Source organism: Oryctolagus cuniculus, chromosome 1 (assembly GCF_964237555.1).
Source record: "Oryctolagus cuniculus chromosome 1, mOryCun1.1, whole genome shotgun sequence".
NCBI lineage: Eukaryota > Metazoa > Chordata > Mammalia > Lagomorpha > Leporidae > Oryctolagus > Oryctolagus cuniculus.
This window is the reverse complement of record NC_091432.1, coordinates 21,896,697-21,910,098: the sequence shown is the minus strand read 5'-3', so window position 1 is coordinate 21,910,098 and position 13,402 is coordinate 21,896,697. Positions and strand designations below refer to the sequence as shown.

The 13,402-nt window shown below is 39.8% G+C and overlaps 1 protein-coding gene and 1 long non-coding RNA gene across 2 annotated transcripts in view; one reads left to right on the top strand and one right to left on the bottom strand.

Annotated features, from left to right (window-relative positions):
- The window catches only part of HSD17B12 (hydroxysteroid 17-beta dehydrogenase 12), a 197,185-nt gene that overhangs the window by 75,280 nt on the left and 108,503 nt on the right, over nucleotides 1–13,402 (top strand). Inside the window, exon 3 of the mRNA XM_002709065.5 lies at nucleotides 614–689. Coding sequence (XP_002709111.2) covers nucleotides 614–689 — 76 coding nt within the window. The remainder of the gene's footprint in view (nucleotides 1–613; nucleotides 690–13,402) is intronic.
- Nucleotides 2,565–11,026, bottom strand: LOC138849091 (uncharacterized). The gene is made up of 2 exons (XR_011387511.1): nucleotides 7,336–11,026; nucleotides 2,565–6,360 (listed from the first exon to the last, which is right to left on the bottom strand). It is a non-coding gene; the product is annotated as an uncharacterized lncRNA (long non-coding RNA).

Here is a 13,402-nt window from a genome sequence, read left to right as displayed (position 1 = left end):
AATAAAAAAAATAAAGACAGGTCAAAATGAAAAGTCAAAGCTTCTGGCCTTTTGAAACCTTTTGTCGTTTGGGGCCTGTGCTGTGACGTAATGCGACACTGCATCCCATACAGGTTCTGGTTCGAGTCCCAGCTGCTCTGCTTCCCATCCAGCTCCCTGCTAATGTGCCTGGGAAAGCAGCAGAGGATGGCTCAAGTGTTTGCCACTCATGTGGGAGACCTGGCTGAAGCTCCTGCTTCTTGCTTTGGCCTGGTTCAGCCTTGGCCATTGCAGCCATTTAGAGAGTGAACTAACAAATGGAAAATCTCTCTCTCTCTCTCTCTTTCTTTCTTTATCTCTGACTTTCAAATAAATAGATAGATAGATAGATAAATAAATAAATATTTCTTTAAAAAACCCTTGACATTTAAATACTAGCTTGATTTAGAAAGATAATCCTTTAGGGAATCCTTTTCATAAAGTCTCCACCTTGGTTTGCCTATTAATTACACTCTAGTTTATTTATTTTTAATGTGGATTATCATCTGATCAGGTTTTCTTGAAATGGGGATTTATCTGATTTATGTTTTAAAATGAAATGCACGGGTGTGATTCACATCTTTTATTGTTGCAGTTAGCAAAGCGTGGAATGAACGTTGTTCTCATCAGCAGATCTCAGGATAAGCTAAACCAAGTTTCCAATGAAATAAGTAAGTTCTCATATCAACCCCCATGATAACAAAAGGGTAACAGCCAATCAACATGCAAGTTTTCAGCAAGATATCTAGTACTAATATTCATGTATAGTTCAGAAAAAATTTTTCATGCTGTTCATAAGGTGTTTTAAAGATGGATCATCAATTCTTAAAAATTATTTTCAGCTGATTATAACTTGTTTAAAATTTGTTTTACTGGTTTATTGACTTTCTGTTGTCAAGAGTCAAATTCTCTGATTATTTTATCATGTTCTACTGAAATATCTGAATTTTTTTCTTATTGTTTCATTTATCACTATTCTTGAGTGTTTTGTACTCTTTTGATTTGAAGTATCTCTAAATGTCTTACACATAACTGAGGAAAAATACAAAAGGTAGAATGTACGCATGTGACAAGGAAAGCATTTGAACTTTCTTCTTAGTCACGTGTGCTTGAGATTCCCTCCACTGATTTAGCCTAACCAACCAGATGGGTGGACACATGCGGTGCATTCTCTGGGTAAAGCATCCTGATCAGTGTCCCAGGTATGCTGACTGTGGCTAGGAAGCTCTTGGGATGATGCTTATATACTTCTACTTTCATAAGTCAGATTGTTTATTTACTAAGAGTCAGTTGTGTTTGTTCCCAAACTGAACTCATGCTGGGTATATTTGTTATTAGCTATTCTGTCAGGTGAGTGTAAAAAGGGAGTAACGTCTATAAAAACTAAGTTCAATTGTGAATAAAGTCAGTTCCTTCAGAACCTGGCAGAAAAATTAGTAGTGAACATGGCAAAAGCAAAATATTGAAAAAAAATTTGCCCTCCGTTGATTTCTTATGTGTGGAAGTTTTTACTGTACTCTAAAAGAACTGAAAGCATGATCATAAATAGGAATTCTGGTCTCAAAGATAGGCCTTGACCCCATGAGAAGATTCATGAATGAATTCCATTTGTAAATGGCTTAAGTGAAAATAAATGAGGATAATGTGTATTTATCTCTGTGATGTGTTAGTTTCTCTGAGTAGTGAACTGAGAAACTGTCCCAGTTCTTTCAGATGAAAGAGGATTTCTTTTGTATTGTATTATCAGCATTGCCACCTAGCATTAACATGTATATAGTGTTTTCTTTTTTTTAAAGATTTATTTTATTTATTAGAAAGAGTTACAGGGAGAGGTAGAGACAGACAGAGAGAGAGGTCTTCCATCTGCTGGTTCACTCCTCAGATGGTCACAACGGCCGGGGCTGTGCCAATCCGAAGCCAGGAGCCAGGAGCTTCTTCTGGTCTCCCACATGGGTGCAGGGGCCCAAGGAGTTGGGCCATCTTTTACTGCTTTCCCAGGCCACAGCAGAGAGCTGAATTGGAAGAGGGGCAGCCGGGACTAGAACTGGCGCCCATATGGGATGCCGGCACTTCAGGCCAGTGCTTTAACCAGCTGCGCCACAGCGGTGGCCCCTAGTGTTTTTTTTTTTTTTTTTTTTTTTTTTTTAAGATTTATTTATTTATTTGAAAGAGTTACACAAAGAGAGAAGGAGAGGTAGGGAGAGAGAGAGAGGTGTCTTCCACCTGCTGGTTCACTCCCCAATTGGCTGCAACAGCCGGAGCTGTGCCAATCCAAAGCCAGGAACCAGGAGCTTCTTCTGGGTCTCCCTTGTGGGTACAGGGGCCCAAGGACTTGGGCCATCTTCTACTGCTTTCCCAGGCCATAGCAGAGAGCTGGATTGGAAGTGGAGCAGCCGGTACTTGAACCAGCACCCATATGGGATGCCATCAGTGCAGGTGGTAGCTTTACCTGCTATGCCACAGCACCGGCCCCTATATAGTACTTTCTTGATTCATTCCTTCATGTATTACTATCTCCTTTGATCCTTCCAGCATGCCTGTGAGGTATGTTTGTTCTTGCTATTAGTTCTTTCTAGCCCAGAGCTGGCCCTATTGGACGCATTACATAAAGATATACTTGATCTTTAGGTTTAAAAAATAGATCTTTACTGGAGATTTTAAATATGTTAAACCTTAATTTTTTTTTTTATTCTGCCTGGGAACATCTTTACAAAGCTGAGCCTATGGTATATAGATAGACAATACATTTTGACATTTAAGAACATGGACATTTAAACCTGGAAATGCAGCCAGTATTTTGCAGTTTTACCAAGGTGTGAATTTGAATTAAGCCATGACACTTATGGACCTGAGATATTTCCTGGGATAACAGGTGAATGTAACATATTACTTGAGTCTTAGTATTGTTTCATTCTTAACTACTCATAGTCATGTATAAAATAGCTCTTAAAGTGATTCACATGGGGTGTGTGTGTGTGTGTAAACTGGCTCTTAAGTAAAGGTTCAAAGGCAGAAAATAGAAGCTGGTGATTAAGTGGAATGCTGATCTTTGAAATGCTAAGATATAAATGAACACCGTCTACTGAAAACAGAAACAAGAATGCTATCTTGTAACACGCTTTCAGCAAGTGCTCCAGCCTGTGCAAAAATTACCCAACGAGTCAGAAAATATACTTTAATGATATTGGAGAATTTGGTTAACTTGTGATTATGATGTGACATGTGACTGTGGGCAAAAATGTGATTCTGGAGAGAGATGGGATTCTGTTCAAACATTTTTATGAAGGAACAGATGGTTAAGGTACTGAATTGACCTTTATTAAAAGAAATGTTTTCTTTTTCCTTGTTGAAAAATTTGAAATGTGTTTTTCTGGCCAGGATATAAATTTAATAATAAAAAAAAGTGCTATCAGCAGACTGTATTATTGTCAGCTCTAAGCTGAAGAAATGCCTAGAGGAAATTTGTAAGTTACTGAGCCTTGAATCATCCTTTGGGAGGGTGTTTTCATGAACATATCTATCCCAAGAGAAGAAGGACCAGGATTGAAGGCTGACAACACAGTTTCTTTGGCTATGCCTGGAACATGTCTTTATTGAATGCTGTGTACCAGGTCCTGGGCTAGGCGGTCTAGACACAAAAGCCAATAAATTGGACACAGTTTCTGCTCTCATGGAACTTACATCCCAGTGGAAGATGGAGCAAAAAGAAATAGGCAAAAAAGCCACATGGATGGCAGGGGTTGAAGTACTTGGGCCACCTTCCTCCGCTCTCCCAGGTGCATTATCAGGGAGTTGGATTGGAAGCAGACTAGCTGGGACTTGAACTGGCACTCTGATATGGGATGCTGACATTACATGCGTTGGCTTATCAGGCATTGTGGCTTAATGCTCTGTGTCACAACGCTGGCACCCCACCCACCCCTACCTCCGCCATATGTTATGTTAACAGTTAATGGGTAAAAGGAGACTTAATCCAGGAGGAGAATTAGTCCAATTATGATGCTGAAAGTGGATCCTTTAGGAAATTATCAGATTAAGTTGCTGGGATGGAGTCCTTGTGATTGGATCCTGGTGGCTTTACAAAAGAGACCATGGCATGGAACAGAGGCTTGCATCCTGTATCTGATTCCCAGCTCACCATGTGGTCATTCCTCCATATAAGCTCCACCATTGCCAGCCTCCACCCTCTCAGGTGCCAGACTAATGGGGCTGCCTGATCTTGGACTACGACCCTCCAAAACCATAAGCAGACATGACACATCTCCCTTCAGCCGTAGCTTCTCTCTGATATTTAGTTGTATCCAAAAGCTGACTAATGCACACAGTGAAGGAAGAATTCTCTGAGCCCTTCAGGAACATAATGATGGAAAGATTGTGTATGTGCACACTACACTCTGACATTTATGTTTCATTCTGACATTTATATCTCTTAAGCCTTTAGACCCCTGATTGTATGTTATGCCAGAAAGTTGTGGTCTCCCAGTCTCATTAATGTAGACTCTCATGGAGTCCAAGTTTCAGTTAATAAGCCAGATTAACTGTTGAGCCCCTTCCAGTTGTATAAGTTAACCATTAAATCCTAAATATCTGGTGATCATATTAAAATTTTTTGCCTGATTTGTTGTTATATTCTGTTTTCCTTGATTTAACAATTTTAGAATCCATTCTCACATATATATCCCAGGTTTCCACCAATACACATTAGCAAATTCTGCAGTTCTTATTGTGGGTAAGTTACTAGTTTTTGGATCACACTGTGTTCTTGTTGCCCAGAGAGTGCTGTGATCTAACCCCATTACGAGTGGCAGGAAGACATGGTCAAAGCATGAAGAGAGGTCTCGAGGTCGGGTCTTGAGGAGAAGAGGACTTCTCTGGCAAGGCCCTTGGCGTCGTGGTGAGGTGACTGTAGGGTCTTAAAGCCAGGGAACAGGAGTATTCATAGATGCAGGAACCAGAGCAGCCCTTTTCTATTTCCACTCACAGGAGAAGGTTCAGAGTGGGTTCAGAGCCTGGGGCTTCAAGGTTCTCAGTTTCAGCTCACTCACCCAGATATTCCAAGCCCATGCCTCAAAGAATCACCCTTTCTCATTCAGAGTTTTTGCTCTCGTACATGATATAGTGAGCCTATGAAATTCAGGGTACGAATACATTGTTAGCCTGCAGTTGGCACCTGCTTTTATTATGGCCACTGTAGAAGTCCTCTTTCCTCATGGTAAATATGAATGAAAGTTTAATGACAGGAGTTTGTCCCTATCCCACCAACTGTACTATAATTTTTGCCAAACTCAAGCATGGCAACCAGTTGGTCCTACAAGACATGTCTTCAACAGGTTCTTCAGTACAGTCAGCAACCAGGATGAATCTGATTAACTGTGATACTACTTACTGCGTCATGGACCATTAGAATCCCATTCCCCTAATGACACAATCGAACCAATACACCGGGAATCCCACTCCTGATACTAAATTCTGTTTCAGTTGGAGTTCTATCAGGAAACCGAAGTCACACAAGGTAGTTTAACAAGGCTGACACACAGCCTTCCAGCACAGCACTGAAACACACGTGGGCTACACTCTTCCCTCCCACTGCCTAGTCTGACTTCCCTGAAAGAAGAGAGGAACGGAGGAGATGGAGGAGGCAACCGCTTGCTGACTTAAGACTTTGTTTTGGTTCTGTGCTCCTTCCGCCTCTCCTGACATCATATACACTTGGATTTTTTGTGCCTTTACAAACAATTCTTTGTGAATGTAGAGGGCAGCCCACTCATCAAAGTCAAAAGTTCTTCAGAACAAATTTAAAAAGGATTCTATAGAGTTTAGCAGGGAACTAAATGTTTCACCAACAATAGATAAGCTCTTTGGCAGGGCTGACTGCTTTGATGGAATTACAGTTCTTCCTTAGGATACCTGTCACCCTTTGAATGAAGACAAGCTGAAAGTCATCGCATATAGAAGATGCTTATTTTATTATCGTTGTTAGCCAGGATTATTCCCATATTAAGTACTTTTGCCAATTTTGATTTGTCAAAGAAAAAAAGAAGCCTCCTAGGTGATTTTTGAGCTCTGAGCTGAGATTTTATTTGTAAGAAAGAATCATACAATGAGATGAGCTTTCCAGACAGCCTGTTGGCTTACAGAGCACAGAGGCGGTGATATTTACAATTCATGTGATTATGTGGCAGTCAGCGATTCTGACTGGACGCAGTCTAATCGGCTTTGATTTTATAAACCAACCACGATCTCTTTTTTGTAACTTATGGTGAAAAGCTATAGGATGCCCCTGTAATTCTATTACTTCATCTCTTGAAATGCAAAGCAGTTGGAAATGTAAATCTTACTGGTCTGGAGTGAACAGAGAAACAGGGTAGGATAAGGTTAAAAAATATGTGTGTGAATATATAGAATATATTATTATTATTAATTATTCATTTCACTTCTTTAGTCCTTATTTGTGGCCAGATTTGTGCAGTTAAGATGTAGATTTAACCAAATAAGTTTATTCCACAATTTCCTGATGCAGTAACAGTGTCATTAATATGATGCCCTATTATATTTATCCTATTTGATTTTTATAAGGGCAACAAGAGGCATTAATGAACACATAAAGACATTTTTGTTTTGTGTGTGGAAAAGCTAGAACCATGTGATGTTAGGATCAGAGTTAATCTCGTCATGTTTTTTAAAATCACTTCTGTTATACCAGAGATACCTATATTGCCTTTAGAGTTTATATATGCGAAGATTAGAAACCAAAACCCATCCAGTTTGCCTCCACTGGTTTTGCCTGGGTATCTGTAACTGTCTCCTTTTACAAATCCGTCAGTGTCCCTGCCCTCCAGAAAGTAGCATTCTGTGCCACCTCTAAGACTGAGACCCCACAAGCCATTGAGCAGGCTCCAATATAGTTTGTGGGAGGTCTTTGAAACATTGTTTCTACATAGGGGAGTGCAGCCCTCATTCCTGACTGGCCCGCTAATGAAATGAGATTTACCATTCAATGAAACATTTCTGGCATGGTCATAGTTACAAATTTATTTTATCTGATTATGTTCTGGTAGGGAGAAGGATAGATTTTTATTGAGGTAATACAAATAATTACATTTTCATATAAAGTAAAAGAACTCAATAAAGTTATGCTGTGTAATGTTTGGCCATTGTTCTGATTAGTTTTGCCTAAAAGGCCATTCACTAATGTGTTGTGTTTTCTACAAAATTACCATGTTTAAATTTATCCAACAATTTATAAATTTATGTTCCAGTTTGGTACTATTGCTGTCTTAATGAATTATCTTGAACTTTCTGAGGTAAATCACCTACCATTTTAGATGTTCATAAATTCTGCTGGTCAGGGATTTTGCCAGGATTATGGAAGACGGTCATTTTTCCTCTTACTAAGGTTACTCAGTGATTCTCTGCTAGGATGGTTTGGTCTGCAAATCCAAGATGGCTTCTCTCACAGGTCTGGTGCCATGGTAGGGGGTGTCAGGAATGGTGGGCTCAGCTGGAATATTGACTAGAGTACCTCCACATGGCCTTTGGAGCCTGGCCATCTCAGGGTAATTGAACTTCTTACAAGGTAACCTTCCCCAAGAGTGTATGTTTCAAGAGAACCAGGCAACAGCTAAAGCCTTTTTATGACCTAGTCTTCGAATTCTTGTAGTGTTGCTGTTGCCATAATACATTGGTCAAGGCAGTCATGAGCAGAGCCTGCCCAGATTTAAAGAAGAGCAAGAATAGACTCTTTGTCTCTCTCTCTAAGGTTTATTTTATTAATTTGAAAGAGTTACAGAGAGACAGGGAGACACACACACGCACACACACACATGAAGAGAGAGAGAGAGAAAGAGAGAGAGAGAAAGATATTTTCCATCGGCTGGTTGATTCCCCAGGTAGCCACAACAGGCTGAAGCCAGGAGCCAGGAGCTTCTTCTGGGGTTTTCATGTGGGTACAGGGGTACAAGGACTTGGGCCATCTTCTGCTGCTTTTCCAGGCAGTAGGGAGCTGGATTGGAAGTAGAGCAGTCAGGACTTGAACCAGCATGCATATGAGATGCCAGCATTGCACATGGTGGCTTAACCTGCTGTACCACAACACTAGCCCCTAGACTCTACCTCTTAATGGGAGCATGACATGATGACTTTGGCAAAGAACATGTAGGATGAGAAATACTGTAAGAAAATACAATCTGTCCTCTGCCTGCGGCACCGGCATCCCATATGAGTGCCGAGTTCTAGTCCCGGTTGCTCCTCTTCCAGTCCAGCTCTCTGTTGTGGCCCAGGAAGGCAGTGGAGGATGGCCCAGGTGCTTGGGCTCCTGCACCTGCATGGGAGACCAGGAAGAAGCATCTGGCTCCTGGCTCCTGGCTTTGGATCAGCCCAGTGCTGGCTGTGGTGGCCGTTTGGAGAGTGAATCAATGGAAGGAAGACCTTTCTCTGTCTCTCTTTCTCACTGTCTTTATCTTTACATGTCAAAAAAAAAAAAAAGAAAGAAAGAAAAGAAAATACAATCTGCATATGGAAACCACAACTTGCCACAGTTTGTAAGGGCTGTAAAATTTCCCAGAGAATCTTGTTCCTGAATTATGAAAGATTAATGGGAACAACATAACATCCAACCAGTGTTTGCCCAAGGATGACCAGCCACAGCAAGGGTTAGTGAGAAATCAAGAAGAAAGAAGAGATGTTTTCTTAAAATACATATTAAATTTTCCCCATGGGTTCCATTCAGAGTCTTGCCAGATTGATTCTTGTTCCATTGTCGCAGCTGCTTTTGCAAAAGTGTCTGATTTTAGAATATAAAGTCTTATAAATACTGACTCACTTCCGGATACCATCTGTCTGATGGTGCCCTCTTGGTGACGATGTTGGATACACTGGGAAGGAAGCTGGACCCAAGAGTTGCCTCTTTGCAGCACTGAGAGTCAAGAGTACTGATACAGCCATTCCTGAGCTGTTACTCTTTTGATGTTTCTTCTTTATAATTCCGTTTTCTGATGTTTGCTTTATGGCTGGGCGTGTAAGCAAGCTTATAGAGGAAGTAGCAACCACCTATTAATAAGACTGATGGTTGATTTATTACAGTAATTAGCACTGTCAAAATGCAATCCCCTACTGTGGTATAATATAGTGCTAATTAATAGGATTTAGTCAGTTACTATCCCGAGGGTGTGAGCCTTATTATGGACACTAAAGGCACTGGTAAATCTCCAAGGACTTCCATAAAGTGTGTTTTTAAATTGCCAACAATTATAAATAAGGGCATTTTACGCTTATAAACATAATTGTAGAAATAATTTTGTTCACTGATGTGCCAGTCTTTGCATAGGATCAGGAATGTGTTTCTATCCATCCTTACAAGAATTACAAGTGTTGAGCCAGATTCATTATTATACTTTGCTTCTAAGTGACCAGAATGTTGAACTTCTCTTATTGATCTAATAACTCTCCCCATTTTATTAGCTTGGTAAACAGAGCATCTCTCATAAGAGAGGTGAACTAATTAAAGATACAGAGTGGGCAGGCATCTGGCACAGTGGTTAAGACACTGCTTAGCATGCCCTTATCCAACATATGAGTGCCTGGGTTTAAGCCTCAGCTCCACTCCCAATTTCAGCTTCCTGCAGACCCAGTAGCAGTGATGGCTCAAGTAATTCAGTCCCTGGCACAGTTGGAGACCCAGATGAGGTTCCTAGCTGCCAACTTTGGCCTGGCCCAGCCTGGGCTGGTGTGGGCATTTGAGGAGTGAGGCAGTAGAAAGGAGATCTCTGCCTGTTTTCCTCTTCCCTTCCCTTCCCTTCTCTTCTCTTCTCTTCTCTTCTCTTCTCTTCTCTTCTCTTCTCTTCTCTTCTCTTCTCTTCTCTTCTCTTCTCTTCTCTTCTCTTCTCTTCTCTTCTCTTCTTTCTTTCTTTCTTTCTTTCTCTCTCTCTCTCTCTCTCTCTCTCTGTTTCTCTGTCTCTCCCTGCCCCCATACACCAAAAACAAACAAACAAACAAAAAAACAAAAAACAAAAACAAACAAAAAAAAAACATGAGGAGAATATACTACATATCTAGTTATTTCCAATATCCTCCTTACTAAATAGTGTTACCTAGTGGCTGTCTGAGAAGCACCAGAAATAGTTGGGTGTAAAATATATCTCAACAGTTTTATTAGTCTTAAATCAAGGCCTGAATCTGTGAAGGCAGGATCATAAAAGTTACCAAAATAGAAGCATAAGCCATAGGTGCCCAAAACAAGAAATCTTTGCAGTCTTGATTTAGAATGACAGTAATTAAAATAAAGAATCCCTCCAAGAAATAATAAGTTTTTGGTAATGTGGCTTTTTCAGAAATCAGAAACTTTTGTTATAAAATAATCTAACAGCATGACGAAAGTCAACACAAAAACTCAAAAAGTTAACAGGCTCTTAGGAAAGTGAGAGTGTTCTCCAGAGATAAGGAACCTTTGCTGGCCACACTGCATTCTGAAGGGACAGAATGATTTTTTTAATAGCTTTCTCATAAGGAGAGACTGTATTTCTATAGATCAATTTTCTCCTCAACAACTGGTTCCAAACTGCTTAACTCATAAGCTTTCTTGTTGTTGTTGTTGTTGATTTCTATGTATTTTATACATATATTTAAATGACAAATTAATTCTTTCAAATTTGGCTTAAAATATGTTAGCTTTTTTCCTGCTACTGTGTTATAAAATAATGCACATACCACATCAAGTTTGCCATCCTAGCTGGAGTTTTTTTATGGATTGTTCAGGTAACCAATGATTCCTTATTATTTTTTAAGTTTTATTTATTTATTTGAAAGGTGGGGGGAGAGAGAGGAGACAGAGAGAGAGAGAGAGAGAAAGACAAAAGGACATCTTCCATCTGCTGGTTCACTCTCCAAATGCATTAACAGTGAGGATTGGACCAGGCTTGGATTCTGACAAGGCTCCTGTCATTCATATCTTTTTACCACCATGCTTGATGTGGATTTTTTTTTCCCTCTTGTCTGGTTACTTTTAAGATTTCTCTCTTTATCATTGATTTTAATTTTTTTTTTTTTTTTTTTTTTGGCCTCTAGGTGTAGTTTTCTTCATGTTTATCCTATTTGGAGTTAGTTAAATTTAAATTTATTTAAATCACATTTGGGAAAATATTGGTCATTTGTTCTTCAAATTTTATTGTTTCTATATCACACCTTTTCCTAGGACTTCAGTTACACATCTGTCTAACTTTCATTTTCCTTCAATTCACTGATAATGTGTTCATTTAAAAATTTTTTTCTCTTTTCTCTTTGTGTTTTACTTTTGAATAGCGTGTATTGATGTTTCTTCACATTTTTCTTTTTTTTCATTATTTAAAAAGTTCTTTTTAAGATTTATTTTATTATTTTGGAAGACAGAGTTACAGAGAGGGGCAAAGAGAGATCTTCATCTGCTGGTTCACTTCCCAAATGGCCACAGTGGCCAGGACTGTGCCAGGCCAAAGCCAGGGTCCAGGAGCTTCTTCTGGGTCTCCCACATACATGCAGGGGTTCAAACACTTGGGACATCCTCTGCTGCTTTCCTAGGTACATTAACCGGGAGCTAGATTGGAAGTGGGAGCAGCTGGGACTCGAATCAGTGCCCATATGGGATACTGGCGTTGAAGGCAATAGCTTTACTGAACATGCCACAATACCAGCCCTTCAACCTTTTTTTTTTGCAGTGTCTAACTTGCTGATCTTGTTAGTGCATTTTTTATTCAAACATTGTATTTTTTCTCTTTATATATTTAGGTTCATTTTTATATCTTTTTTATGTCTTAAAATGTTCCCCTCTGCTATATTGAGGATATGTACATAAAATATACTACATCATATATGTTTATATACATAAAACTTTCAATGTTTTGTTTACTGATTCCTCAACTCAGGGGGGATCTTCTGACTGTCTTTGAGTTTCTCCCCTCTTTATGGTGATGTGAAAAATCTCTCCAGGCTGTAAGCCCAGGCAATTGTAGGATTTACCTCATTTGTTTCCTTGTTCTTAGGGGTCAGTGTCCTCCATTGTCTGTTGTCTGAAAAGCCATTAGTTTGTACCTTTCATATAATTTTTAAATTTTTAATTAATTTATTTAAAAATATTTATTTATTTGAAAGGCAAAGGGAGAGAGAGACAGAGAGAGAGAGAGAGAGAGAGAGAGAGGTCCTCCATCTGCTGGTTCACTCCCCAAATGGCTGTAATAGCTGGAGATGGGCCGATCAGGAGCCAGGAGCTTCTTCCAGGTTGCCCATGAGCGGGCAGGGGCCCAAGGACCTGGGCCATCTTCTGCGGCTTTTTTAGGCTATAGCAGAGAGCTCGATTGGAAGTGGAGCAGCCAGGACTTGAACCAGAACTCATATGGGAATCGCACTGCAGACTGGGCCCACTACACCGCAGAACTGGCCCCCATCTAATTTTTTTTAAGTTTAAAGTCAGAGAGTGAATCTGGATTCTGTTATTCCATCATGGCTAGAAGCAGAAATCTTACCCCCTACCCTTTTAGTCATGAGAATTTATTGGTAAATATAACTTATCTTTGCACGTGTCTATAAATAATTTGATCCATATCTTACTTTAAAGAGAAAAAGGGACCCAGTCCTTTTGTATTTGTTTATGCCAGTCTTAGCATTATTTAGGCAGGGGTGGGAAACCTTTGCTCTGCTCTGTGGGCCATTTGGATATTTATAACACCATTCAGGGGCTATACATGGTTTTCAACTTAAAAATTACCCTGCTATAGATGTATTGACTTTTGCATTGCCTCTGCAGGGCCAGAACAAATAATGTTACGGTCCTCATGTGGCCCACTGGCCAGGCATTCTTCGCCCCTGGTTTAGGAGAATGTGGGTACTTAGCAAGTACTGTTTTGGTATCTTGCTCAGAAAAACACTTCTGAAATTTACTTCTGTTCCAATTTTGGCACACATGTTTTCTAAGCTAATATGGGACTCTGTTGTAAAGCTGTCCTAAACAATTTCAGCAAGTGTAGCTTTTTTCAACTCCATCACTGTTTGTTACCAATCATTTACTCAGATAGAGAACAACATCTGTAATATGGGTGGATATTTAGTTAGGAATATAGCCTACCTACCAATTAGTTGGACCAGCCAAATTAGCATGTGTTTGTTGGTCTGCATCTCCAATTAAGGCAGCTGCTTGCACACTGCTGTTCTACAGCTGGCGTTAGGCATGTGGGAGTGTATTGCACCATGGCCAGACTCTAGCTGTACCTCCTAATTAAAATATTTTCCTGTGTTTGTATGTTTCTTTCCAACAGTAAGTGGTCTTTCCAATTGGATTATTGATAGTTCCGTGACTTTTGTGCATTAAAAAAAAAAAAAAACAACCAAAAACCTTTCTTTTGGTTGGGAAATGTGGCAC